The 24,786-nt window shown below is 46.8% G+C and overlaps 2 protein-coding genes and 1 long non-coding RNA gene across 5 annotated transcripts in view; 2 read left to right on the top strand and 1 right to left on the bottom strand.

The window, feature by feature from the left end:
* The first annotated feature begins 1,315 nt into the window (after positions 1–1,315).
* LOC124417236 lies at positions 1,316–6,428 on the top strand. The gene is made up of 2 exons (XR_006931592.1): positions 1,316–4,072; positions 4,677–6,428. It is a non-coding gene; the product is annotated as an uncharacterized LOC124417236 (long non-coding RNA).
* C12orf49 (C12orf49 homolog) lies at positions 5,075–10,599 on the bottom strand. Its single transcript, NM_001007841.1, is given in 5 exon segments — positions 5,075–7,411; positions 8,186–8,299; positions 8,802–8,953; positions 10,130–10,286; positions 10,368–10,599. Coding segments are annotated over 5 exon segments (618 nt in total). The 5' UTR covers positions 10,479–10,599; the 3' UTR covers positions 5,075–7,327.
* Positions 10,598–24,786, top strand: part of RNFT2 (ring finger protein, transmembrane 2) — a 27,873-nt gene continuing 13,684 nt past the window's right edge. For all 3 annotated transcript variants that reach the window (XM_040648240.2, XM_425298.8, XM_025155602.3), the window contains exons 1-6: positions 10,598–10,648; positions 12,526–12,992; positions 15,359–15,837; positions 16,793–16,869; positions 18,357–18,457; positions 20,932–21,085. In XM_040648240.2, the coding sequence (XP_040504174.1) occupies positions 12,910–12,992; positions 15,359–15,837; positions 16,793–16,869; positions 18,357–18,457; positions 20,932–21,085 (894 nt within the window). In that variant the 5' untranslated portion in view covers positions 10,598–10,648; positions 12,526–12,909. The remainder of the gene's footprint in view (positions 10,649–12,525; positions 12,993–15,358; positions 15,838–16,792; positions 16,870–18,356; positions 18,458–20,931; positions 21,086–24,786) is intronic.

Below are 24,786 nucleotides of genomic sequence, written 5' to 3'. Positions count from 1 at the left end.
AATCTTCTAGCAATTAGCAAACCTGTTGGTGTCCATCTTTGTGTAACACATGAACAAAACAGGCACAGCTATTCGGGGAGACTGGCAGGAAGGAATAGTGGGAGGAGGACGACAAGTGGGGCACCTCTGCAGAAATAAAACGTCATTACAGTGTATATTACAAAACCAGAATACGAGGATTTCTAGTTTTGTGTGAAATAACACACTGCAATATGAAAACTAGTAGCTATAAAGCATGTCATCACCCACATCCAACTGCTGCTAGTAGAGAAGGAACAGAGGAGGAAACATCCGCTCCATCTAATCCTTGCAGCCTTCAGTACTTCTGCAAGCAGCTCCGTGTAACTTCACCCAGATGCCACGAACAGGTCTTGTTTTGCCCATTTTTGCCTGAAATCCTGTGATCACATGGAGTCCATGGTTTTAACCTTATAGCTACTCACGCAGTGTATTTGCAATGACATGCACAAGATGCGCCCTTTTCACTTGATTTTAGTGTCTTCCTGACCCTCTGAAGGCTGGAGCAGAATTGCTCTGAAGCTGCCGAGGCTCAGCACTGAAGCTGCCCAGTACAGCCTCATCACTTCCAGCACTGAGGCAACATGTCCTTGTTTTTTGCCATCCTGTTTGATGCATCGCCCTAGCACTGCGATGGCAGACATCCAGCCACGGGAAGGAGAGCCCTGATCAATACATCTCTGCTGTGCAGACCTGAATTAACTGCACCTCACTTTCCCTTGACAGAGACACAGATCACAGGCAGCTGCAGCTTCCACTGCGAGTAACACGAATTCTGGAAGCATATTCATTACCTGGTTGTTAGAAGCAACAGAGCATGCAGGCCTCACCCTGCCTGGGCTACCTGCAAAACCAACATCTCTGTTTGATGGAGTGAGTGCCAGCCACTCACCTTCCCACTCTAACCTTCATGTGGCAGGGCCATGACAACTGCATATAGTGTCACATCACACAACGTTTCACTGAGCCTCACAGATAGATGGCTTGATTTGTTTCATGGCCTGCTCTGTGGCACTGTTTCCACTGCAAACCCTGGTTTAAGGACAAAATATATTGGCTTTCATATGAAACCTAGCCAAGGAGAAGCCCGAGGAGGTCCAAAGCTCTCTGTCTGTACCCAGCTTACAGCACTTACGGCATTCCAACCAATTCCACCAGCTCCTACTATTTTTTATGTTGTAGGACTCAGGATTTCCTAACAATTACAGTTCCTTAACAGAACCTCCGTAGCTACTGCTTGTATTGCTGCCCCCCCCCCCCCCCCCCCAAAAAAAAAAGGCCAACCCAAAACCACAAAGGACTTTCCATCTGCTGCACAGAAAAAGCCATGCTCCCACAGGGCGCAGTTGGGTTTTTATTCTGTTCACAGTGCAGAGATAACAGGGCTTTCCTTGTTGCCAACTCACAAGTCTCATTTGTTGCGGTAAGGCAGACACACACAAACCTCAGCTCTCACACCAGAAAGGAAAAATGAGACCTCTACAGTTGTAAAGAGGAACTTAAAGCGCCGTGACTTCAGTACTCACCTCCAGACAATAAACAAGCACAGCCTCTCACTTATTTTTAAGCCCATCGTGGTGTGAGAAGTGGACCTCCCTTGCAAGCACTGAACATTTAGGTTTAACACCGTGCTTGTCTTCGTGCATCATAGAATCATATCATAGAATCATAGAATGGCCTGGGTTGAAAAGGACCACAGTGCTCATCCAGTTCCAACCCCCTGCTATGTGCAGGGTCGCCAACCACCAGACCAGGCTGCCCAGAGCCACATCCAGCCTGGCCTTGAATGCCTCCAGGGAGGCATCACTGATTCATCTCACTTCCAACTGCAAACCTTTCACCAACAGGAATACACATGATGCAGATAGAGCCCAGCTTGAACTTACAGACTATCAGGACAGGAAAAAGTCATCCCAAGTGCCTCATGTGTATTTATTTCTGTGGCATTACTCTTCAGCAAAGGGCTGGGTTTCCATATAGTGAGAGGAAGGTCCACAAGTGCAGCTCATCTGGGTTCATTCTGACATAACTGATGCTGGTGCCATTTTTGGCCCATTAAACCACATACAAACCCATACATCAGGTACATATTTGCACAATGGGACCCAGATCTGAGTTCCTAGTGAGAAGCAGCAACACTCCTGCTCTGCTTCCCACCCCACATGACAGCATGGGAGAGCCCTGCTTTTCTCTCCCAGAACTCTGCTTAGGTGTCAGTGTGCCCTTTAACAGATAATGCAACCATGATGCCATGGAATTTTGCATAAATACTCAAAGCAAAGGCAGGCTGAGAAAACTGGGAGCAACAGCAAGTGCCTAATCAAAGTGAGGTGAAGAGAAATTGAAAAGAAGGGATCAAAACAGAGATACTCTTGCCTCAAAAGCAGGGAGAGTACTGCAATACTTTTGCTTACTTGGAAAAGGAACACTTCCTCTAGGAGTGAAGATTCCTGCTGTTCTGTTTCAACCTGCAATGAGATGGACCCAAAGCAAAATGGGGAGGGAGAGAAGATGTAAGGGCCTGAGGGAAAAAAATCAAGAGGAACCAGAGCAGGAAAATGAAAGTGGGTTTGGGGTGGCAGGGGAGCAAAGTGCAGAAACAGAGCTCTCGGTGGAGCAGATGGGAAAGGGAGGCGGAAAGCAGAGGTGTGAGGGGATGGTTTGAAGTTCCTGCTCCTTATATCTTAGAACATGGGAGGCTTGTTTTAACTGAAATACTGCAGCAGGCAGTCAGACCAAGGAAGCCTCCGAGTAAGCAAATCTCCTGCTGAGATAAAGCAGCACGTCGGTGCTGATGTCAGTCAGAGCATTGTTGATACTCGTCTCCATGAGACCTCCAGCAGCTGGGACTGATGGGCACGCTGCCCCACCAGTGTCACAAAGCTAACGGATGCACATGCCTACAGCCTCGGATGTCACACTGGCTCTAAGTCAGGTGCTCAGCCTATCTTCACCCACTTCTCCTGACAGCGTCATTTCCTACACACGTGGAAGACAGCATTACTCTTTCCAATCCTTAAAGGGAGCTTATAAGCAGGAGGTAAATCAACTTTTTACGCAGGTAGGTAGTGATAGGACAAAGGGAAATGGTTTGAAACTTAAAGAGAGGAGATGTAGATTAGATGGCAGGGAAGTCTTCCACTGAGAGGGCGGTGAGGTGCTGGCCCAGGCTGCCCACAGAGCTGTGGGTGCCCCATCCTGGAGGTGCCCAAGGCCACAGATGGGGCCCCAGGCAGCCTGAGCTGGTGCCTGGTGCAGTGTTTGGCAGCCCTGCCCATGGCAGCGGGTGGAACTAGGCGATCGTTGAAGTCCCTTCTGATCGAAGCTATTCTACTCATACCAAAAGGCACACAAAATGCTTCATGTGAAGCCATTATCAGAAGCAATATGAACTACCTGAGTGGAATTGTCTTCTGGCTCCAAGGAACTTAAAGAGATTCTGTGCAGGGCAGGAACAGAATATAAACAGTTGGCATCTGATCTGCATTCACCTTGACTCCCACTCTGTAGGTGCATCCAGAGAGACAGAACATATCGGATAAGTGTGAGCTGCATTTTATTGAAAGCTTTGTTCAACCGGCAAGAAATCATGTGCCAGCTCTGAGTTCAACCATTAATAACAGAAACAGATTAATTGTAATCTCACCCACGGAAAGCTACAGGTGAACCAACACCTGCCTCCAGTTCTTCTGCAGCTATAATTTGTATCCTATTCTCCTAACTGAAGTACGTACTAGAAGGGTTTCTACAAGACAAGCTTCTCAGCTGGAATAATTCTTTAGTTTTCTCTGTTCTGTGACTTTGCATTACACTGTAGGTGTATGTGAACTGTTGAGTCCCGGCCTGAAGCAGTGATGGAGCACCTGGGGAAAGGATCCGGTCAGCCCTGGGAGCACAGGTGAAGGCAATGCAGCTGTGTGATAGGAAGGGATGTAGCCTGGCTGCACCTCTCTTAGACCTCATTTAAGGGCTGACTGCCCCTGGGGAAGAATCTCTTTCTGGAGATCCCTCCTTGGTGGAGCTTTCCCTGTGAACCTGGAATCTTCTGATGCAGGTAAGCAATCTTCTTCTACTATTAAGAACAACGATTTATTAAGGAAAATTTCTTGTAACCTCTTTGCCTCAAAACCAGAAATCATCATGCAGACAACACATGTTGCTGTGAGTCATATTTCTTTGAAAATATTAGATAGAACTGCCTTTTAAATCAGGTATTGATCAAGAAATGAACAACTGTGTACTGTCACATCACTCCCTGCAGGTTTTGAAGTTGGCATTCTTCCCTTTTCTGCATGTAGTTGTTTGCCCCAGGTTGTAAAACAATGTAGAGGATTCTAATTAAAGCACCAATAATTTGCTGTACTCCATTTTTGTTGAACTTGCTGAGTTAGAGAATTTTTTTCATCTCCTCCCCCACCTCTTCTAGACTAGAATAATCAAACAACAAATACCATGTTATAGAACAAGCTAAAGGGAGCAGCGCAAGATAGAACAAATTCTAAAGCTCAAGCTTGTCCAGCAAAGCGATGAGGACAGTCAGAAAGACATTTGCCTTTTGAAAGCATGTCAGAAGTAAGACTCGCGTTAAGCATTCTCTTTATATTCAGAATCCACTAATCCTCACTTAGTTTGCCTGAAATTCCTCTGAGTGATTACAGGCCCAGCACTGAAAGGAGCTCAAGTGACAAACTGCAGCTACGAGTGAGATTGCAGATGTAGAAACCATGACCCCAACTCATCGGTTTTGTATTGGCCTCAAACCAGAACTCGGGTTCGCTGCTTTAGGAATTCTTGATTCAGTTCTCCCAGCACCACCCTAACAGAGCAGCACAGCGGCCATTAAGTCCAAAGACTCAAGTTCAGCCAAAGCAGCTGTAGTGAGTACTACTTTGCCCTTCTGCCATAGGTTTCTCTTTCCAAATTGGGATAGCCAAATATCATACCTGCTTCTCATTAGATGTGAACTGCTGCCATTTTTCACTGCTATTATTATTATTGTAAACAACAGACATAAAGTTCTGTTGTAGATCAAGGAAAGACACGAGAAGAGACAGTATTTTGGAACACAGATACATTTTTAATGATTTAACACACAGTAGAGACAATTTGAATAGCCTAACAACCAGGGAAGGGAGACGCACTCTCTGCCACAGTGAATGGGCAATGGTCACAATGCACTTCTGAACATCCCTCTGACAGGGAGCAGGAACCCCCACTAAAGCCATCCACATCAAGTTGGTTCTTAGGACTTCTCACAATTACTGCTTCAAGGCAGAGATATCACCAGTGGAAGAATAAATACCAAGTTGGAAAAGAAATCCAGGGTAAGCCATCAGTACCTTGATCTTTGTACAGCAACGTGACATGCAGCAATACATCCCAGCAGCAATGATATAACAAGACCACCCTGATGGCCTTTCCTTATGAAGTGTGGAAGGGAGGTGAAGAATCTGTTTAACACTGAAAAGAGAAGCGAGTAACCTCTGCTACCCTCTTAAGACAGCATTTCATATTGCACCTTCACCCTGCATCATGCTTGCTGCAGCGACTTGCCATAGGATGGCAGCAAAGGGGAAATGTTTCCATCTGGATAAACTGCTCATGCTACAGCTTTGGGAGAAACAAGACTTCCAAGAGAATCTGCTGACAGAATCACTGTCTCACTTGATGAGTTCTGGGAAAGAACAATGAAAACAATGCAAGTGGATTTTATCAGGCAGTTGGTAACACTACTTGTTTATACTGCACGAAACTTTAATTGAAAACATAAGATATCTTGCTGTAGCATTGCACAGATATCTTTTGCACCAGGACACTTCACCACCACGCTTGGTTTTTTTAAATAAAGCCTCTGTAGAATGTCTTTCTTTCAGACTGGGAATAGGAAGCAGCAGTTTCAACATGCATATGCAAAATCAGAACCACTGAAGTGGCCTTGCTGCACAGAGATGGCTGGGGTAAAAACAGGGGAAATGAGGCTTTGCATAGCAAAAAAAACAGCCCAGTTTTGTCTGGTGCTTGGCCTTCACATAGTGACATGTAGGGAAAGCACAGATTTAGTCAATATCTTACACAGTCTCTACCCATCTCCCCTGTGTTGAGCAGCCTTACTTAAGGAGTCAACTGTAGAAAACTGTAGAAACTGGGAGAATCAACTCTGTTCTACTGCCATTCTGATCAGGCTGAAACTTCAGAGCAGCATGTCAAACAGCAAAGTAAAACACCCTGATGGTTTAATTGAGCTCACGCAACATGGATGCCCTCAGAGAAGGGCTTGCACCATATTCTAACATTCTAGCATAATTACTTCATGAACAAGGATGTCATTAGGCAAGGATCCTGGAAGAACTCCACCCTTTTGCCTCCTGCACAACCAGAAGTGAAGCACAATTGAATTACTGAGTCCTGAATGAGTTCAAGCAAATAAACCCTCTTTACTTCCTGTCAGCAAGTGGACAGGCAGAGAGCTGCTTGCAAGGGTAATGCTCCTCCTCAAGGAAACTGCTGCAGAGAGCTAAGGAGAGCACTTACAGACAATAAAGATCCCATCACAGGGAGATCTCTGCTCTTCTCTCATGCTAGGGGACTCTGACAGATAACAACTCCATTGGAGTTCCAAATGCTTTAAACTCACCAAGAGGAACATAAGCGCTATAGCCATGAAAGCCAATACAAATCCTTTAGACTAAGGAGGGAAAAACAACCAATTTTAGTCAGGATGTAAAATATCCTTTTTACGTGATACAAAGAAACAGGGGCTGAAAGGCATCGACAACTAGCTATGCAAAGCATCAATACTTCCAGCTGGAAATCCATATAAACTGAATAAATAATTCATAATTACAGATGTAGTGTACACCATGCACATCAGGATAGCACTCCAGAGAAACAACAGGCACGCTTTACTCCCTACAAGCAAAGGTTCTGTCATTATTACTGCCATTCCGGGAAGTCTCTGGACTGCAGAGACCACTGAGCCTACAGGTACAGCTGCAAAGCTACATTAGACATTTTTTCTATGATATTTTATAGGCTAGATCCACTCCATGCATCCTAAGACACAAGCTATTGTAGAAGAATGATTCCAAGAACGCCCTCCCAGTGCCCCAGAGCAGGTGCACAATGTCCATTGAAGAAAGCAGGATTCAATCCCACAGAACAGCCTCTTGCTCACTCTGTACACCCCTGGGTTTGCCACTGAAAACACCATAAACCATTAACACTGAGGCTCTTGTGAAGCAGCAGCTGTCTTGCTCTTTTGGATTCTAGTCTCCAGTTCCTTCGCCTTGCTGCTCAGATCACACAGCTTTCAAACAGGCAGCAGCTCCGGGGGATATTCACCATAGCAGTACTTTGCAATTGGATCTCTATAGGTGTTCTCATGCTGCACACTCTGTTGGGAACAGGAGGAGAGACTTAACAGTTCACACGTACCGTAACAATATACCCCTTCACTGAGGGTCAAAACCCAGACTATAAGCATGCAAAAACTTCCCAAACTCTGCCACAGAGTACAGTACCTTCCACAGTCAAATATCACTGTGCTCCCAACATATGTAAAGATAGTTGCTATATTACAGCATTTTCACATTGAATTGTAACTAGAAATTCATTTTCTGGAGGCTACCCAAATAGGTGAGATGGTTCAGCAATGGAAGAGGACAGAACTGGGGTCCTTTCAGCAGTGCACAGCACCAAGATAAGAGGCAGAGGGCACAGACTGGCACACAGGAAGCTCCCTCTGAACACCAGGAAACACTTATTTACTGTGCAGCTTACAGGCAACAGAACAAGTGCAGTCTGCCTCTCTGGAGGCCTTCAGAAGGGCAATCAGCTCTCGCATGGAGTTGGACCAGAGGACCTTCAGAGGTCCCTTCCAGCCTCAACCATTTGTGGTATTACTGAATGTCCTAAGCAAGCAAGGCACAAAGTTGCTACTTGAGATGTGTATGGTTTTGGTAGATAGAGCTACAAATCAGACACGGTGAAAAAGTTTTAGAGGCATTTGGCCAAGGGCGTTTTAGAGCCCTTTGTTAACAATTCATCCCTATTGCTCTATTAAGTACTCCAGTTGCACAACACCTCCAACTGCATTTTGTAAGCACAACAGAGCAACGAATTGTAGGACCACGGGCACTTCTCGGGATTACACATCCTGGTGCCTTACCTGTGATGAAGTCCTACATTTCGCCAGACACAGCTCAAAACGATCTTCCACTGCCATGAAGAGGTTTTGGAAAGCCATAGCTGCCCGGTTCAAGAAACGCTCCAGGAGATGTTGCTGCAATGGTCAGCAAGAAAATAACAGTGACAACCAAAAAAAGACCTTATTTCAATCAAGTAGTCAAAGCCCACCGTAATCTACACAGTTCAAATCTCAGAGCAATAGAACTTCCAAGCAGAGCTGTTCACCAGCAAGCACCCCAAGGTTAACATCATGACACCCCAGCAGGAGTGACAGAACCCAGAGGAGCCCTCCTCTCTGCTTGGCCAGCAGAAGGCAGGGGGGCTTTTGTACTGGCTGGAATAGCTTTTCTACAGTCACTTCCCTTCAGCAAACACAACGCCACTGAAGCTGACCTGCTGCAGAGCTCCCACTACTTTCTCTCCAGGGTGGAAAGGATGGATTTTGTTTTTTGCTTATTTTTGTTAAGTTTTTATTTATAGCTTGCCACAGGCTTCTCTCAGCCTTCAGGGAACAGAAACCATCTGCTCTAAGGAAAAGGCTCCTGACAAGCAACAGCATTTAGCCACAGCTGGAAAGCAAAAGAAAGCCCGCGCACCTTGCTGGGCTGCAGGCAGCAGGACACACAGTACTCATACACACTGCAGCAGCCATTGGGAAGGCAGCTGTCACAGCTGTACAGCTTTGTACTGGGCACGTTGACGTTACAGCAGCCATTGACCAGCAAGTCCTTCCTCTCACAGATGTAGCCTGAAAAAAAAAAAAAAAAACAAGAACAGGCAGAGCTGAGAAGACTTTTTTCATGTATGTTCTATGGAAATGCTACAGGAAGAGATACATTGCTTGGCAGATTTGTTTTATTGTGATCCTCCCCAGTTTGACTGAAGTCCTGCACAGCAGTTATTTGAAGCGGCACCTGGGCACAGAGCTGAGCTGTACAACAGCTTGGTGCTGTCTGCACAACTATCACGCACCTCATCAACAGGGTGTACAGAGCACCATTCTTTACATGCATCTACGTTATTCTATCTTATGGGCATAGTTTGTTGTTGTTACTGGAAAGGGTAACCGTGGTGATTACAGTGGAACACAACTGACAGACGTTCCTTTAGCTGCTCTGAATGCGGGTAACTTTCTTCACAGCTCGACATGAGGAAGGGGCTCAGATTGATCCAAACAAAGTAGCTGTGATGTTCACTGCTTCCGGGAGCCCCCAATAGCCTATAGGCACAGCATGCATCCTTATGGAAGCTGTACCACCCCTGCTAGACTGCGAAAGGCAGTGCTGATTTCGGAGACCTCGGTGAATCAGCAGAGCTCAGGAGCGCTACGTTTAATACCGATGCAGTAAATCACAAAAGATGTGCTGTTTTTTACTGTTTTTATATAGCCTTTCACTGCTGGCCAAGAACAGCCCAGCACCGGAGCAACACGAGGCAGATGCCACGGCAGGAAAGGCTCCACCCCCTGAACCCGGAGCTAATTTGAGAACCTGCAACAGAAACACCGCAGGGTTTACAAGCGCTGGATGAGCTCGTTAGCCGAGGCTGAGCACGAACCGTGCCAGTCAGGTTCCGTCCATCGCTCTCGCTTAACGCGCCTGAGCACAGCACCGCGCTGCACGGGGACACAAAGAGCGCTGCAAGGAACCGCGCCGCGACCGGCGCTGCACGCGTGTGCTGTGTGTGCTGTGTGCTGTGTGCGGGCAGCCGGCGTTGGGCGGATCCGAGGCGGCCCTGCAAACAGCACAGCCACACACGCAGGTGCTGCGCCCGTAGTATTAATATGGCCTGACCACGGAAACGTCGGCAGGTGAGGCTGAGCCGCGGGGTGCCCTTACAAGGAGCCTTGTTACCGGGCACCCCCACCAGCACTCGGACAGACAACAAAGCGTGCAGCAGCACGCAGGCAGAGCTCTGAGCGTACCCAGTTCGTCCGTGATGAGCAGCTTCCCCTGCACGGAGTTCCGGCACTGGTTGCTCAGGTGGCTGCCGTTCCCCGAGCTGAACTGCTCCTTCCATAGGATGGGCTGCTCGTGCTCCTGCACCTGAAGGAGGTTCCGGTCTCTCACCGTCCGTTCTTCCTGCAAGGAGAGACATCGGTGCAACCAGACGGACCGGCTCTCCCTCCCCCCGCCCCCCCCCCGTCCTCCTCCCGCCCCGACCTGCTTGAAGGTGCTGCTGAGGAAATACACGAGGGACAGCCCGAAGACGACGCCGAGGACCCAGCGCTTCCTCAGCAGCCGCCGCCACAGCACGGCCCCGCACGGCACCATGGCGGCTCAGCCCGCCATCGCTACCGCCATCTGCGGCCGCGGCGGCGCCGCGCCCGGGGAACGCGGCCCGAGCGCTTCCGCCGGCTGCGGGGCGGGGGGGGGCGGGGCCGCGGATGTGCGTGAGCGGAGGAGGGGCGCGGCCGCGGCTGGGGGCGGTGCGGGGCAGCGCGGTGAGTACGGGGCGGCCGGCGGGGAGGGGGTGAGGATCCCGCGCCGCGTGCGTGTGGGGCGTTCGTGGGCATCCGCGAGCCTCTATGCGCGTGTGGGTGTGCCCTCAGCGGGCGCTGACGCGGCTTTGCGCTCGCGGATCCGTGCCGCCCGCAGGGCCCAGCCCGGCGCTGGAGGGACTGCGCCGTTGGGACCCCCGCGAGCTGAAGGGCTCCGCGTGTGGGATGCGGGCACCTCCCTGAGCCCCCCGGCTGCAGCTGCTGCTCGGCTACTGCTGAGCCGCTGGAAGGTGGAAAATAACCTGGAAAGAGCACGCCCAGGCCGTGCCAGAGCCGAGTGCCTTTTGGAAGAGCATAATGGAATCATAGCATCGTTTGAGTGGGAAGGGACCCTTACAGGCCATCTCATCCCCTGCAGTGCGCGGGGACACCCACAGCTCCATCAGTGCTCTCAGCCCCATCCCCTGACCTTGGCTGTCTGCAGGGATGAGGCACCACCACCTCTCCGGGCAACCTGTGCTGTTCCTCACCGCCCACAGTGTAAAAACTGCTTCCTTATATCCAGTCTGAGTGTTCCTCTTTTCATTTGAAACCATTTCCCCTTGTCCCTAAAGACTCTGTCCCCTTCTTTCTTGTAGCTCTGGATGCAGCACTGCAGGTGAGGTCTCCCAGCACGCAGCAGAGGGGCAGATCCCCTCCCTCGCCCTGCTGCTCACTGCTGTGCATGCGGCCCAGGGTATGGTTGGCTTTCTGGGCTGTGAGGGCACAGTGCTGGCTCATGCCCAGCTGCCACCCACCAGTACCCCCAGGTCCTTCCTGGCAGGGCTGTGCTCCATCCTTACATCCCCCGGCTTGTTCTGATAGCAGGGGTTGCCACAACCTAGGTACACACCTCACACTGGCTTTGCTGAACCTCATGAGGTTCTCCCAGGCCCATTACTAAGCCTGCCCATGTCTCTCTGGATGGCATCCCATGCCCGAGGCATGTCAACCACACCACCCAGTATAACACCCATTTACATGGTACCTGGCCGTGTCCATAGGATAGGCTACGTCTCATGGAGCCTCATGTCTTCAATACTTAATGCTCATGTCACAGTCCCCTTAGTAGCTGATCCCAAAAGGAAGTTATCTCCCCATAGAGTTGCATGTCATTTAAAACGCTGTTCTCACCCCGCTATTACAATGTGGGAGACTTCTCGTGGTTTGGGAAGGAGTGGGGGGTTCTGCAGGTTTCATTGCCAGCAGTGACCCCCGAGTTGCTCACTGGTGGGAGAGCACTGTGTGAGTGGTCAGCCTGGGACCTTGGCCATTTCATCACATGTCAATTATTGTTCAGGTTAAAAGAGAACTTAAGAAAGTGTTGGTAATTTAGGTTATCAGAATACTTTGATTAGATTTACATTTCTGGTGCTCCTGAAAGCCTTGGCTTTCCCATAGGATTTGTTGCAAGCTATGTTCTTCCTGCCGTAGCTGATAGTTTACTTGTGTGTATTTTGTGTGTGTGTGTTTATATGAACATCTAAAGCAGTGTCCAAAAGTTGGCATCCCATACTAAAATCCTGATGTTTTCTGTCCTTTGTGACTCAAATCCCACGATGTCCCAGCTCAGCCTGCTTGATGGGAACACTGTGTGTTACTTTCCTTCTCATCCTTTCACAAATCCAACGCAGTTTGCCTGTGTGATCTACAGATATGGGCTGCACCTATCTCAGTTCCCCATGGCACACACGGATGTTATTTCTGACCATTGCACAGGGTTTGCTAATGGCAATCTGTGCCCTGCAGGGGACGGGCTGCCAATTTAAAAGAACGGTGTCATGCCGTGATCGTACTTTTTCATTTAAAATGTTTATGCATTTTCTTTTTCCTTCCCTCAGTTTTGCTCTTCGTTGCTCTCCAAGTTTCTTCAGAAGAGGAGGAGGGCTGCAGAGAGCACACGCTGGTCCACATTACAGCCGGAGCTGCCCTGTTGGATGTAGGGCAGGCCATGTCACCGTACAGCTGCACGCCCTGGGGGGCTGCACTGTGCTGCAGCAGGGGGTCTGCCTCGTTCCTGTCCGACATGGAGACCTGTTTGTGTGCACTCCCATTTGCCATCTGAAAGCTGTTTCTTCACAAGTATACTGAGAAACAACTGCAGGCCTCTCTTGCAGAGAAGCAGATGATTTACACCAGCCATGTCACCAGCTGAAGAGGTTTCCCAGCTCTCTGGCTCGGTGGATCTCTGTTAGTCACACTGGAATCGCTGACTGGCAGCGTTGATGTTGAGTGTGCTGTGTTTCAAGGTGTTGAGGAAAATGCAGAGACGGCACAGCAGCAACACTGACAGCGCTCCTCCTGAAAGGTACATAGCATCACAGAACGGCCTGGGTTTAAAAGGACCACAGTGATCATCTCATTTCAACCCCCTGCTATGTGCAGGGTCGCCAACCACCAGACCAGGCTGCCCAGAGCCACATCCAGCCTGGCCTTGAATGCTTCCTCCTCGGTTTTTCCCACCTTTTCCTCTGCAGGTGGCAGTGTTCTGATTTAAGTGTGTGGTGCATCTCTTGGTTTTAGAATACAAAAGCTCAAAAGTGAGAGAGACAAATACTTCTGTGTGTGGAATACAGCCAGGTTTTCTGCTTGGGTTTAGAGACAGATTTACTTTTCTCTTTCATGTCAGTTATCAGCTGCTGCCAACTGCAGTGTTTTGCATTTGGTGATGCACTGTGGCACATGCAGACAGCTGGCTCAGGCAGCAGGACATTGGGGGCTCTGGAAGAGCAGCAGTGCTGCAGGGGTACTGAGCACTATCAGACCAGAAAGGCCAATCTGTATGAGCAGAGCCTTCATAAAGAGTTGGGGTGATTCTTTCTCTCATCCCAGGATCTGCATCTAGCTTCACGTATGTGAATATTTAGAGGCAGAATACTCCTAATTCATTTCTGTAATCATAACATCAACAAGGGAGGCTTGCTGCTCTTGTTCTGTACTAAATGTCCCCTTGTGCTTTCCCAGAGTTTGTGTTGACTTCTTTTTTTTCTGAAGAAGAAACTAATCTAATAAATGAGACTAAGATGGAACTAACAAACTGTATTGCTTTGGCTCAGCTGAGATCGTAAGCGAAAGGTGTGGCTCACAAACGGTCACTAAGTATTTTCTGCAGGCAGAGGTACATACGTGTCAGTGATGTAGGCTGAGGGTTTTCTGACTGTACAATGAGATGCTGCTGCCACTGACGTTGTGACTTGGTTGACTTCAAAGGTCTCAGTGTTTCATCCATGTTTGTCTTTAATATGTGCCTGGTTAGTTCCTTCCTACTGAAAAGTTGTGTGTCCTGGTAGTGTTGTTGCAAACAATACTGCTGTATGTATCTGTAATGCTGAGTCCCACCCAACGTGTTTATGTTCCCAGATGCGTCGCGTTCTGTCCCTGCCTGGTGCATACATCTCTGAGCTGTAACCCTAGGTGTGAGATCCAACATCTGGTTAATTTGAACCAGACAGAGCTGTGCCTTGTCTTGTTGACTTGACTCCTTGCTGTGGAGAGACGTTGGGAACGGAGTGTAGCTATAAAAAGCCTTATGAGGAGTTTACTTAGTGGGGAGGTGTGCCCAGAGAGGTTTGGAGCTGTCTCTGCAGTGTGATGCAGGCAGTGCTCTGTGCCCTCTGGAGAACCTGGGGCCTGTGGGGGAGAGAGGGTGAAGGCTGTGTGTGTGTCTGCGTGTGCTGTCTCAGCTTGTGACCACTGTTTCTGAAGCTGGAAGTCTCCAAGGCTTAAAACCAAGCGAGATGGCAATGTGCAACGTGCTGTACTTGTGGGCTTTGCCTCTCGCTGTGCTTTATTTACTCTCTAGTCTTCTTTTGCAAGTTGGAGAGGTGTTTGCTGTCTGCAGGGCTTTTACTGCCTGAGGACTCATAAAATGTTACTTCTGTTGCCCCTTTTCATCCAAACTTTCCACGTGTTCAGTACTGCACTATTGGGCTCAAGTGTTAGGGTGAAGGTATCTAGAACTTTCTTTTGGAATCTGGCTATAATCTATGCAACAAACTTAGTACAGAATCAGTGCCAGGACCAATTCTGCCCGCTGCCCGGTGTGTCCATGAGTACATCCATGTCTGTTTTGCTCAGAACATAAAAATAAAACATTTTTTCTGTGATTCATGAATGTATCTTTGAGGTGTTTGTTGGATTAGGGGCACAGGGGCAGCTCTCAACACTTCTCTTCCAGCTGGCTCTCTCCTTTCACTGCTGTCAGGGGCAAGGAGTGACCACCCCTAAATGAAGAAGGAATATCTTGGAGGCAGACCATTTATTTCTTTGAATTAGCATGATTAATTGGTTTGTTTGAGATGAGTCCTGTCTTGATTGTGCAGTGGGAAGGTCCACGTTTTTGCGTTTTTTTTTATACTATATGTTTTTCTTTAAATCTTAAAACTACTCTAGGTGCTGAATTAGGTATTAGATGCCTTATTTATCTGGTTCCTCCAACGGGGAAGGGATTGTCTGGGAGCTCTCGGAGGAAGGAGCTGGTGCACTGTGATCAGTGCCGGCCGCTGGCTCTGCTACTGTGGCTGTGCAAGGAGGAAATCACATCTGTTACCTGCAGACCTGCCTGTCCTGGCAGTGCGTGAAGAACGATGCTGTTGGGAGGGGGCTACGAGACCAAGAAGTTCTGTGGCACTCGTTTGTATTCAATCTCTTTTCTCTCATCTCTTCCCTCTGCAGAAACCGGAGCCAAACGGTCAGTTCTGAAACCAGCGTGGATGAAAGTGGGGTGTTTGAAAGTCTGAAGGCCGAGACTTCCTCACCGCAGCAGCTGTTCTCCGGCCTGGCTGGAATCCCCTCGGGATCCATCACGGCCGCACCGTTCCAGTCGGGTTTGGTCCTGGGCTCCTCAGCGGGAGGTGGGGAGGTGTTCATTCAGATGCCGGCCCCACGGGAGGAGGGAGCCGGCCGCACGGAAGGAGCCCCGTTTCACCACCGGCAACAGCCCCATCATTTCCACCACGGCCATCACCGCAGTTCGGCCCTTCTGCACATGGCGGGAGGGGACCGACACGGGCACGCTGAGGAGGGCAGTGAGGAGCAGGCTGGGACTCCGGCGCCGGCGCTTTCGGAGCTAAAAGCGGTGGTCGGTTGGCTGCAGAAGGGCCTTCCCTTCATCCTCATCCTCTTGGCTAAAGTCTGTTTCCAGCATAAGCTCGGTAAGCGGCTGTCCTTTGGGGATTGTAAGTGGACTGGAGGGTGGTTACTGAGTTCTGCCTTGCTGTGATGTCTGATGCGTCTATCCCCATGGCAGCACCTCCAGGTGTTTGGCACGAAGGGGACATATTAAAATGCATGGGATAACAAGCTCTGCTTTTTCACCTGACTTCCAGTGCAAACTGTTTTCATCTGTGTTAGTCCCATCCGTTCCTATCCTGACAAGCCGGAGATCCTTTCTGTACCTGCTCCCAGTCTCTCCTGTAGGGACTGAGAATCAAGCCCAACAGCATCAGCTGTTACAGCGTGCAGTCAACATCTTCAGAGTTCCCTAAAGAATCTGTCTGTCATAGCTTCTATATTGGAGCTGGAGCATTTCAGCCCTTCAGTGGTGATGTAAAATGCACTCACCTAATCCTTCTCTTCTACGACCTGGTTTGTGTGGCGTGTCTGAAGATCCTTACTGGGTGTAATATGCTGAGATTATCATCATAGAGAAACCAGTAATGCTTGAGTTTACTCTGCTTATAACCCAAAACCACCATTGATTTATGGCTGCAAAGTCTTGCTCTTTAAATTTGGTATCCTGGATCCTTTTGATAGTGAGCCATGTGCTCTAGGAGCTGCCATACTGCTGCTGTAATACTGTCTTCTAGCTGATTTCTGCTTGCACAGAGCAGCCACAACTTGCAGCACTTCTGTTGTCCTGCTGTTAGCAGAGACTGTCCTTGGCTGGCTGGCAAGTGCTCATTGTGGTGTCTTCATTTCAGTTCAGCTTGTAGTGGAATTTTGTGAGCCCAGACTGCTGTTTTTCAGTTGCTTATTTATTTGAATTCCTGGTGCATCCGGAGTATTACTCAGTAACTGTTCTTCAGAGCTCAAGGTGCTGACATCAGGTGGCTTAGAGCTGAAGTTCCTCCTCCCAGCCATATATAATCACAGTGCCTTTCCCTGCAGGGATTGCTGTGTGCATTGGTATGGCCAGCACATTTGCCTATGCCAACTCCACGCTCCGAGAGCAGGTTGCTCTAAAGGTAAGCACAGCATCTTGCTTTATTTTGCTCCCAAACAACATTCCTCTTAGTACACAAAACATCTACACTGAAAATTCTTTTGCAACAGAGGGTTGAATGCTGTTATTTAGATACAGATCTGTCAGAGTATGTGTACTATGGCATAATCCTCACCTCTGCCTACTTCTCCCCACTGATGCTTTTGGGAAAGGAAGTCGTAATAAAAGCAAGAGGGGGAAAGTCAGGGAGGTCAAACCTGCGTCTGGCTCTGCCACTGGCTGGCAGTGCTTCATCAAGCACTTCTCCGTGCCTCAGTTTCCCATTGTGTGTAGCAGAAATCAATTGCACTAAATATATGAGATACGGTTTGCTAATGTTTCATTGTTCAGGTGAAGGATTTGCAGGTGTAGTTCTTGATAGCATCTCTGTAATGCTGTCCTGATGTTACACTTAGAATATAAAGAAACCAGGGGATCTTCTCAGGTTTTACAATCTTCCGTGTCAGCAAAATACTTTAACAGCACTGAAAGCATGAAACAAGGATTGCTTTTTTGTAAGAGATGACATGGGTGGCACAAGCATACGTTTATATGTACCAGTAGCAGTGAAATAAAGGTGATACCGTGCTCAGTGAACAGATAAATTGCACAGTCATGTAATGCATTGCTGTTGCCTTGCACTTTGCACCTCTGTCTTTCTAGCACTGTGCCCATTAATCTGCCTGCTTTAAATCTCAGCCTAACGTCCCTGGCTGCTGAATAGCTACAAATAGCTATATTCTTAATGCATCTTAATAAAGCTGTTTTTTTTCCCCCTCCCAAGATTAAAATTTGCTCTCCAAAATTACACTGGGCCAAGACCCAGGACAAGATCTTCTGCCTTCCATCTGTAACATTGCTCGTGCTTTGAAATGTAGAATGTGTACTTCTTTTGACCTTTAATTTTCTCTTGAATCAAAAATACATGTTCCAGAGCCTTCATGTGTTTAGACAACACTCATGCTGCATGAAGCAGCGGGTTATGCTACCTTTGGTTTAGCTCAGCCTTCTAAGTGACTTTGGGTAGATCTGTAAAACTCTCCTTTCACAAAGTGCCATTCCACACAGGTTTAAGCTCAGAACTGCAGTACAATGCATGGAGGTGACTTCCTTTAAATTGTGTCTCAAGCTGCATTTTAAATATCAGGAGAATTTAGATGTCCCAGGAAAGATCCCAACTTTGAACACTGCGTTCTGCAAACCAGGCTGTCACTTCCATCAGTGTGTTTCCATTAATTTCTCCAAAGTTGCTCTATTTGCAGAGGTTGGGTGAGTGAGAGCCATTTCTGCTTGTGCTCTGAGTGTCTTTACCCAGCAGCCTAATGGTGAGTCTTAGTCCCATGTAAATAACTACTGAATTCTCAGTTGCATCCCTGTGTCCCCTGGGTTGGCCCTGCATTTTTCAGCAGTCAGAAGCTCAGTGCAGCCCTTGAGACTTGGAATTTATGTTCTCTGCTTTTTGTTGCTCAGGAGAAGAGATCAGTATTGGTTGTCTTCTGGATCTTGGCCTTTCTCACTGGGAACACCCTGTACTTGCTCTACACATTCAGCTCTCAGCAACTGTACAACAGGTGGGCAGAATTAACATTGCATCTGATGGAGGCAGGTAATAATTGCCAGGGCGGAAAGGAGGAAGCCCACTTCTCCTCACTCTTCAGGAAGTGTGGATACTTACTGTGTCTGCTGTCTTTGTTACACCTTCATGGTACCTTCCAGTGGAGTAAAAGAATATGCCTGTCACTTTTATCAGTGGACTGTGCCCCTATCAATAAGTGACATAACTGGGTCTGAGTGAGCCAGCTGTGATGATACCCTACAGTTTCTTCTTGACATAAATACACTTGCCATTTTCTTAAGTATCAAAGCAGGTTGGATAGTTTCTGATAGCAGGACTTTTCCATTTTGAACACTGTGACTGAACATAGAGAGCAGGTGTTGGAAGCAGGTAAGAATGGACCAACTGGTTTGACTGGTCCCATCATATTTTCTTTTTGGTCTATCCAGCTTTTAGCCTGTTACTGGAGATAAGCAGGTCATGAAGAAGTGTTACTTCATTGTACTCAGGGCTTGGAGGCATCTGGATCTGCTGTGATTAAGATGGGCTCAACTTTCAAATTCTGACTGAAGCACTTCTCAATACAGACAAGTTAGTATCCATGGATTTGGTTCAGTACTATCCCTGCAAAGAGACTTAAGCAAAGAGATATTAGTAGAATAAGTAGGAAGAAACAGAGCAATCATCAAACCTAGCCACTTGAGAAAGTAATTTTGCTACTCTTAGTTAAAACTGCATGAATTATCTTCCCAATTAGAATATTATTTGTCCCACTGGAAGAAATTTAGAATTTCAGAAGGAAGATATTTTTCTGTGCATAATATGCATCAGTTGGGCTATGGCTAGACAGCTCTCGGGTATGTTCTTTCTCTCATTTAGTTCACTGCTTATCAGATTCTTCCCACAAATACTGCCTGTGCAGTGGAGAAGTCAAGGTCTGCCCACACCCCTGGTTGCTTTTGGAATTGCTCCTACTGAATTAGGGTTTCATCATTGGAAAGTTGTCTGTGTAAAGAAAAGAGAGAGCTGAGAAGTTATGCATATGTAGGTAGGAATGAGAGGTGGTGAGCTATGGGATAATCTCCATGCAGTTTATGGGAGACACGAAAGAGGTATGGCAGAAAGGTGTGAAGGTGCTAAGAAGAAATTTATTGTACCATAGGGAAGCAGTGTGGCTTTAGGAAGCAGGTTGAGGTTAAGCTCATGAATAGAAATAGTTTAAAATATGAGAAGTCTCCTAAAATAAAAGGGTTTCAACAATCTGGTACCATCTTACATGCTGCTTAGGGCATAGTTTAATAGCGAACAGTCTGGGCAATGGCTTACTGGAAAACCCCATTCTTGCAAGTGATGTGTTGGTGCATGGTGGGGACCTGTGCCCATTCATAGGGCAGGCCTGTGACATTAGAAATGACTGTTTTGGTATTTTCTTCTTTCTCATTTATTTTTCGTTTCCTGATTTACTTTCTCTTTACCCGTTTCTAGTGCATAAATAGTAGTAAAGTCTCTGATTCTGTTTTTGTTTTAGGGTTTAATTTTACCTGTTGTGCTGTGCCAATGTTGTGAGTATTTTAAATTCACACTCAGGCTTTTCCTTCTGGGTTGTTTATTTTACCTTTCCTTTTTATTTTACTTATTTATTTATTTAAAGTTTTGCTTTCTACCACGAGGCTTTGGTAGGTAAATACTGTGAACAGGAATCTATTTTTTTCAGCCTGAGTAGAGTCCAGACCTCATTGCTGCTCAGGTCAGTAGCTCCTACTTATGGCTATGTGAAGTTGTGCTGTCCTGGACTCCCCTTCTTTAAAGACCAGACGTTCAGCCCAGTCAGTAGCATTAAGTAAAGACCACTGCCTTTCTGGAGCTTTGGTTCAGGTGAGAGTTGCTAACTAACAGCCCGTGAGCCACTGACAGAGCATGGCCCTCCTAAGTCCTACCCTTTCTGCCATAGTTCTGTCTAATACTGTGCTTCCTTTGTCACCCACTCATTTCACACGCACAGCTTTAGAAACTGCTGCCCCTGGAATAGCTCCACCTGTAGCAAGGCTGCTTCATTGGAGGAAGACACGGTGGTCTTAAGTTTGGCTGTGACTTTCCTGTCCAAGGAATCATACTAATGACCGAGGCCTCGAGAGAAAAGCTTTCACAGTCAGAGCAGAAGGACTAAAGGCACTGTTGTTAGACCAAAGGCTCTTTTTTAGTGTGGACTGCAGGTTTTAATGCTTGAAATCTCAGAAATGGATTTTGTATGTGTTTGCGTCCTGTGTTCTGATAGCTGGCAAACCTGCTGACCTTGGTAGACATGGGCAAGAGGCCCAGAGGAGCCATGGGACTAATTTGCACATCTTATTGCTATTGCCCTTGAGAACTTCAGTGTGGTTCATTGGAGTTTCTAGCCCTTCTTTGGCTGACAGTGGGTAGAGCTGGTACCAAGAAGTCTAAATGAGGTTTTCCTGGTTGCTATTTGAACCTTGTTGTCATGCTTTTCAGCCTCATATTTTTGAAGCCCAACATTGAGAGATTGGACTTTTTTGACCTGATGTGGATCGTGGGGATCACAGACTTTGTGCTGAAGTATCTCACCATTGCATTGAAATGCCTGATTGTTGCCCTGCCTAAGATCATCTTAGCTGTCAAGTCAAAGGTAAGAGCCTCTTCTCTTCTGGATGCATGGATGTGTATCTTTGATAACCTGGTATCTTTACAACATGTGTATGGCCGGAAATATGGGTGGAAGGGCAGAAATAGGAAAACTTCTGATAAAACTTTAGCAGAATTACCTGGGCAGTAGGTTTTGGGTTCTGAAAAATCACAAACCTGAGCAAGGCTTTGGTAGTACCAGCAAGTGATTGAAGACTAGAAAGTGAGAGGTAAGCATTGCTTGAGGAGACACTGCTAGCAGTGAGATAACTGCTTTTCTGGGGGGCTGCTGCTCTCAGCCCTGTTTTCTGAGCTGTCTTTGTCAGTGGGTATTTTTGAGGCACAAATTTGTTATTACCAGGAGGAAATTGCAAACACTCATCTTCTTGACTTTCCACGTTGGGTCAAAAAAGCGGCTATAAAATTGAAGCTACTGATGCCACACAAGATAACACTTGTTCCAATCACGGTTGAAGAAATAGTTTAAGTAAACAATTAAAATACTTCAATAAATCATACACAAACCAGGCCTAACATTTTAAACTTCCTCACTAAATCTTTTCTGAAGGTATCCTTTCATACATACATATATACATATTTTTCTCTTTACAGACCTATCGTGCTCTGCATTCTTCCACTTTAGTAGCATCTACGTTTCAGTGGCAAAGGTAGCAATGTGTACTGTTTGCATTTGGTAAAGTAACTTTCTGGCAGCTGTTGGAATGAAGGGCACTGTGTAGATGCAGATACCATCATTAATCGATGAAAGTCTCAGGCAGGGCACTTAAGGGGATATCTAAACTGGGAATAGTTCTGCTTACAAATGACATGGGTGGCAGGGGAGTTGAGCAGTTTGTTCCTGCACAGCAGGGCTGTTTGAGATGGTTATTAATTTATTTCTGGCGATTGTCCAAGTCCTCTGTTTTTTTTTTTCCTTCTTCTTCTATTATTATTATTTTATTTGGGGAGATTAATGTGCTGGGTCAGAGCGTAATCCAGCTTGGGGAGGGGAGGAAAAAAATGATGTGAATAGTCTTCCCAAGATAAATGGCAGCATTGGAAAAGGTTCACAGCCTTTGCTTGCTTGTCTGAGAGCTATCCCAAGTACTCATTAATCCTTGTCGGGAGAGAAGAAAGAGAAGGGGGCTTTATTTGCAGCTACAGTGGGAGGCTGGTAAGATCACATCTGTCAAGGGCCTGTAATGATTCAGAGCACAGATGCTTCATTTTTTAATACCTTTTTCTGGATAGCAGTACTTCTCACTTTTTTTTTTTAAGTCCCTTTTTGTCTTAGGATGTTGTTGATGGTCTCACTGTCCCTTGACATCTGAGACTGCTGTTACCTACTGTTATGGATCTGGATTTGTTTTTTATCCTGCTCCATACACTGCATCCATTAAGCCAACCAAGGATGAGATCTGCTGTAACAAATTAACCAAGATCAAACTGGGATGGGAGAGCTCCAAGAGAACCACAGGATGCCACAGAAACCATCACTGGTAGCCACGTAGCTGAGCTCTTTCCCTGAGCCCTCACCCAGCTTACTTCCACGAGCCAACACAATTCTACTCATTTCTCAGGTGACTTTTTTATCCCCAGATAAGCTTGTTCTGAGTTAAAACAGTTCTATTGCACTGTAGACGTTACCTTGACCAAATCTTTACCAAGATACTTAGCACCTCCTGTCTTAATAATTACCAGATATGGAGTTATTGTCGTCCTCCCCACGTGCTTGTGTTAGTGTTTATGCTGGAAGCCTAGCCTGTAGTTTGTGAACTGGATGGCTGTTCTTTAATCACCACAAATAGCGAGCTGCTGGGGAAATAAATTTGTAGGGCAGAGCTGTGAGATCATGGGCTTTGTGTTTTTTCTCCTGAAATCATAGAATTATAGGTGTTCAGGTTGGAAAAGACCTTAAGATCAAGTCCAACTGCAGTATTCACCAAGGACCTCTCTGCAGCCTCTAGCTCCTTATTATGCAAGACCTGAAGTGGGGATTACTACACTGTCAAGGACAGAGTTCAGTGCAGCAGTATTTGGGATACAGGTATTTAATCTTGAATTTCCTTGCATTATCTTCTTGCTGGTGGTACTAGATGATGAAGCTTGCCAATGGGTGGAATATCAGGGGCTTTGATCATTCCATGGTCAACTTCTGAGCAGGCTCTTCAGATGTTCCTTGTCTGGGAAGTTCAAAGGCACTTTGAAAGCTAGTCTGGCTTTTCATACTGCTCCTTGAGATTCTAGTCTTCTCTGTTTTATTGTTTTCACTGATGCTTGCGTTGTTTTTTCATGTGATACATTGCCTCTCAATGTCCTTCTCTTAAATCTCTTACTGCTCCATATCCATTCTGACTGAAGCAAGATCAGGTTATGTTCTTCCTTTTATACACTGAAAGCTTTGTATGTCCTCTCAGTCTTCTCTGTAGAAGAAACAATTATTTGAGTCTTTCCTGAGACTCATTCATTCCAGATCTTTGTTTCTCTTATTGTTCTCTGCTGGACTCTTTGGTGTTTCTTTAATGAATTGCACCCCATGTTTTACGGAACGTTTCTCTATTCTGTCAAATGATTTTGGATGATTCTTCCTTCCAATGTATTTCTCAGTTTAGCCTCAACTGCACATTTGCCAAGCCTACTTGGTTCTATCATTAAAGTCATTAATGAAAGCGGTGAGTAGTATCAAATTCCACTTAGCTCAGATGCGCCTTTTCATTTGGATAGTGCACACATGAAAAACTTTGGCTAGAGCAGTTCTCCCAGTCTCAAGTATATGGTCATGCATTCATATGGCCCCATTCGTATGGCCCCATCACAGGAAGGGCAGCATTTGGTTAAGGTGACGTCAGTAACCATCTTGGATTCAGTACAAATTTAGAAGGAGAAAGTAAAGAGGCTTCTCATTGGCAACCAAAATGAATCACAGTATGAGTTAGGTTAGAAGGGACCTTAAAGATCATCTCGTTCCAACCCCCTGCCATGGGCAGGGTTACCAGCCACCAGACCAGGCTGCCCAGGACCCATCCAACCTGGCCTTGAATGCCTCCAGAGATGGGGCACCCACAACCTCTCTCTGCAGCCCATTCCAGCACCTCACCACTCTCTGAGTAAAATATTTCTTCCTAACAACCAACCTCAATCTCCCCTCTTCTAGTTTAAAGCCATTCCCCCTTGTTCTAGCACTCTCAGACCATGTAGAAAGTCAGTCTCCCTCCTGCTTGTAAGCCCCCTTCAAGTACTGGAAAACCTCAATGAGGTCTTCCCTCAGCCTTCTCTTCTCCAAGCTGAACAAGCCCAGCTCCCTCAACCTTTCTTATAGGAGCTCCAGCCCTTTGGTCATCCTTATGGCCCAATTCTGGACTTAATGCAACAGCTAAAGGACAACCTGAAGCTTCACTGCATTCAGAATAAGATTTACTAAAGCATGAACTCGTGCTGTAACTGAGAAAAAACAAGTTTTTGTTTAGACATTAAGAGGCAGAAAAAGAGGTTTGTCTTTTCAGTTTGAATGCAGATAGCAATAAACATTTTGGGCCCAGAAAAGGTTGTCAGGAACCAACACAATATTCATTGTTTGAATGCAAAGCATGAAGACTGCTATATCTCTACCCAGAGTTTTCCAAGCTTAAATATGTTAGACACAGAATATCTTTGCAGGTATCCCCACCAAGGGAAGAATGAAAACGTAAAAACATTACAGAGTTT

This window comes from Gallus gallus, chromosome 15 (genome assembly GCF_016699485.2).
Source record: "Gallus gallus isolate bGalGal1 chromosome 15, bGalGal1.mat.broiler.GRCg7b, whole genome shotgun sequence".
Classification (NCBI taxonomy): domain Eukaryota; kingdom Metazoa; phylum Chordata; class Aves; order Galliformes; family Phasianidae; genus Gallus; species Gallus gallus.
The sequence above is the reverse complement of the archived record's forward strand: the minus strand, read 5'-3'. Positions and strand labels throughout refer to the sequence as shown.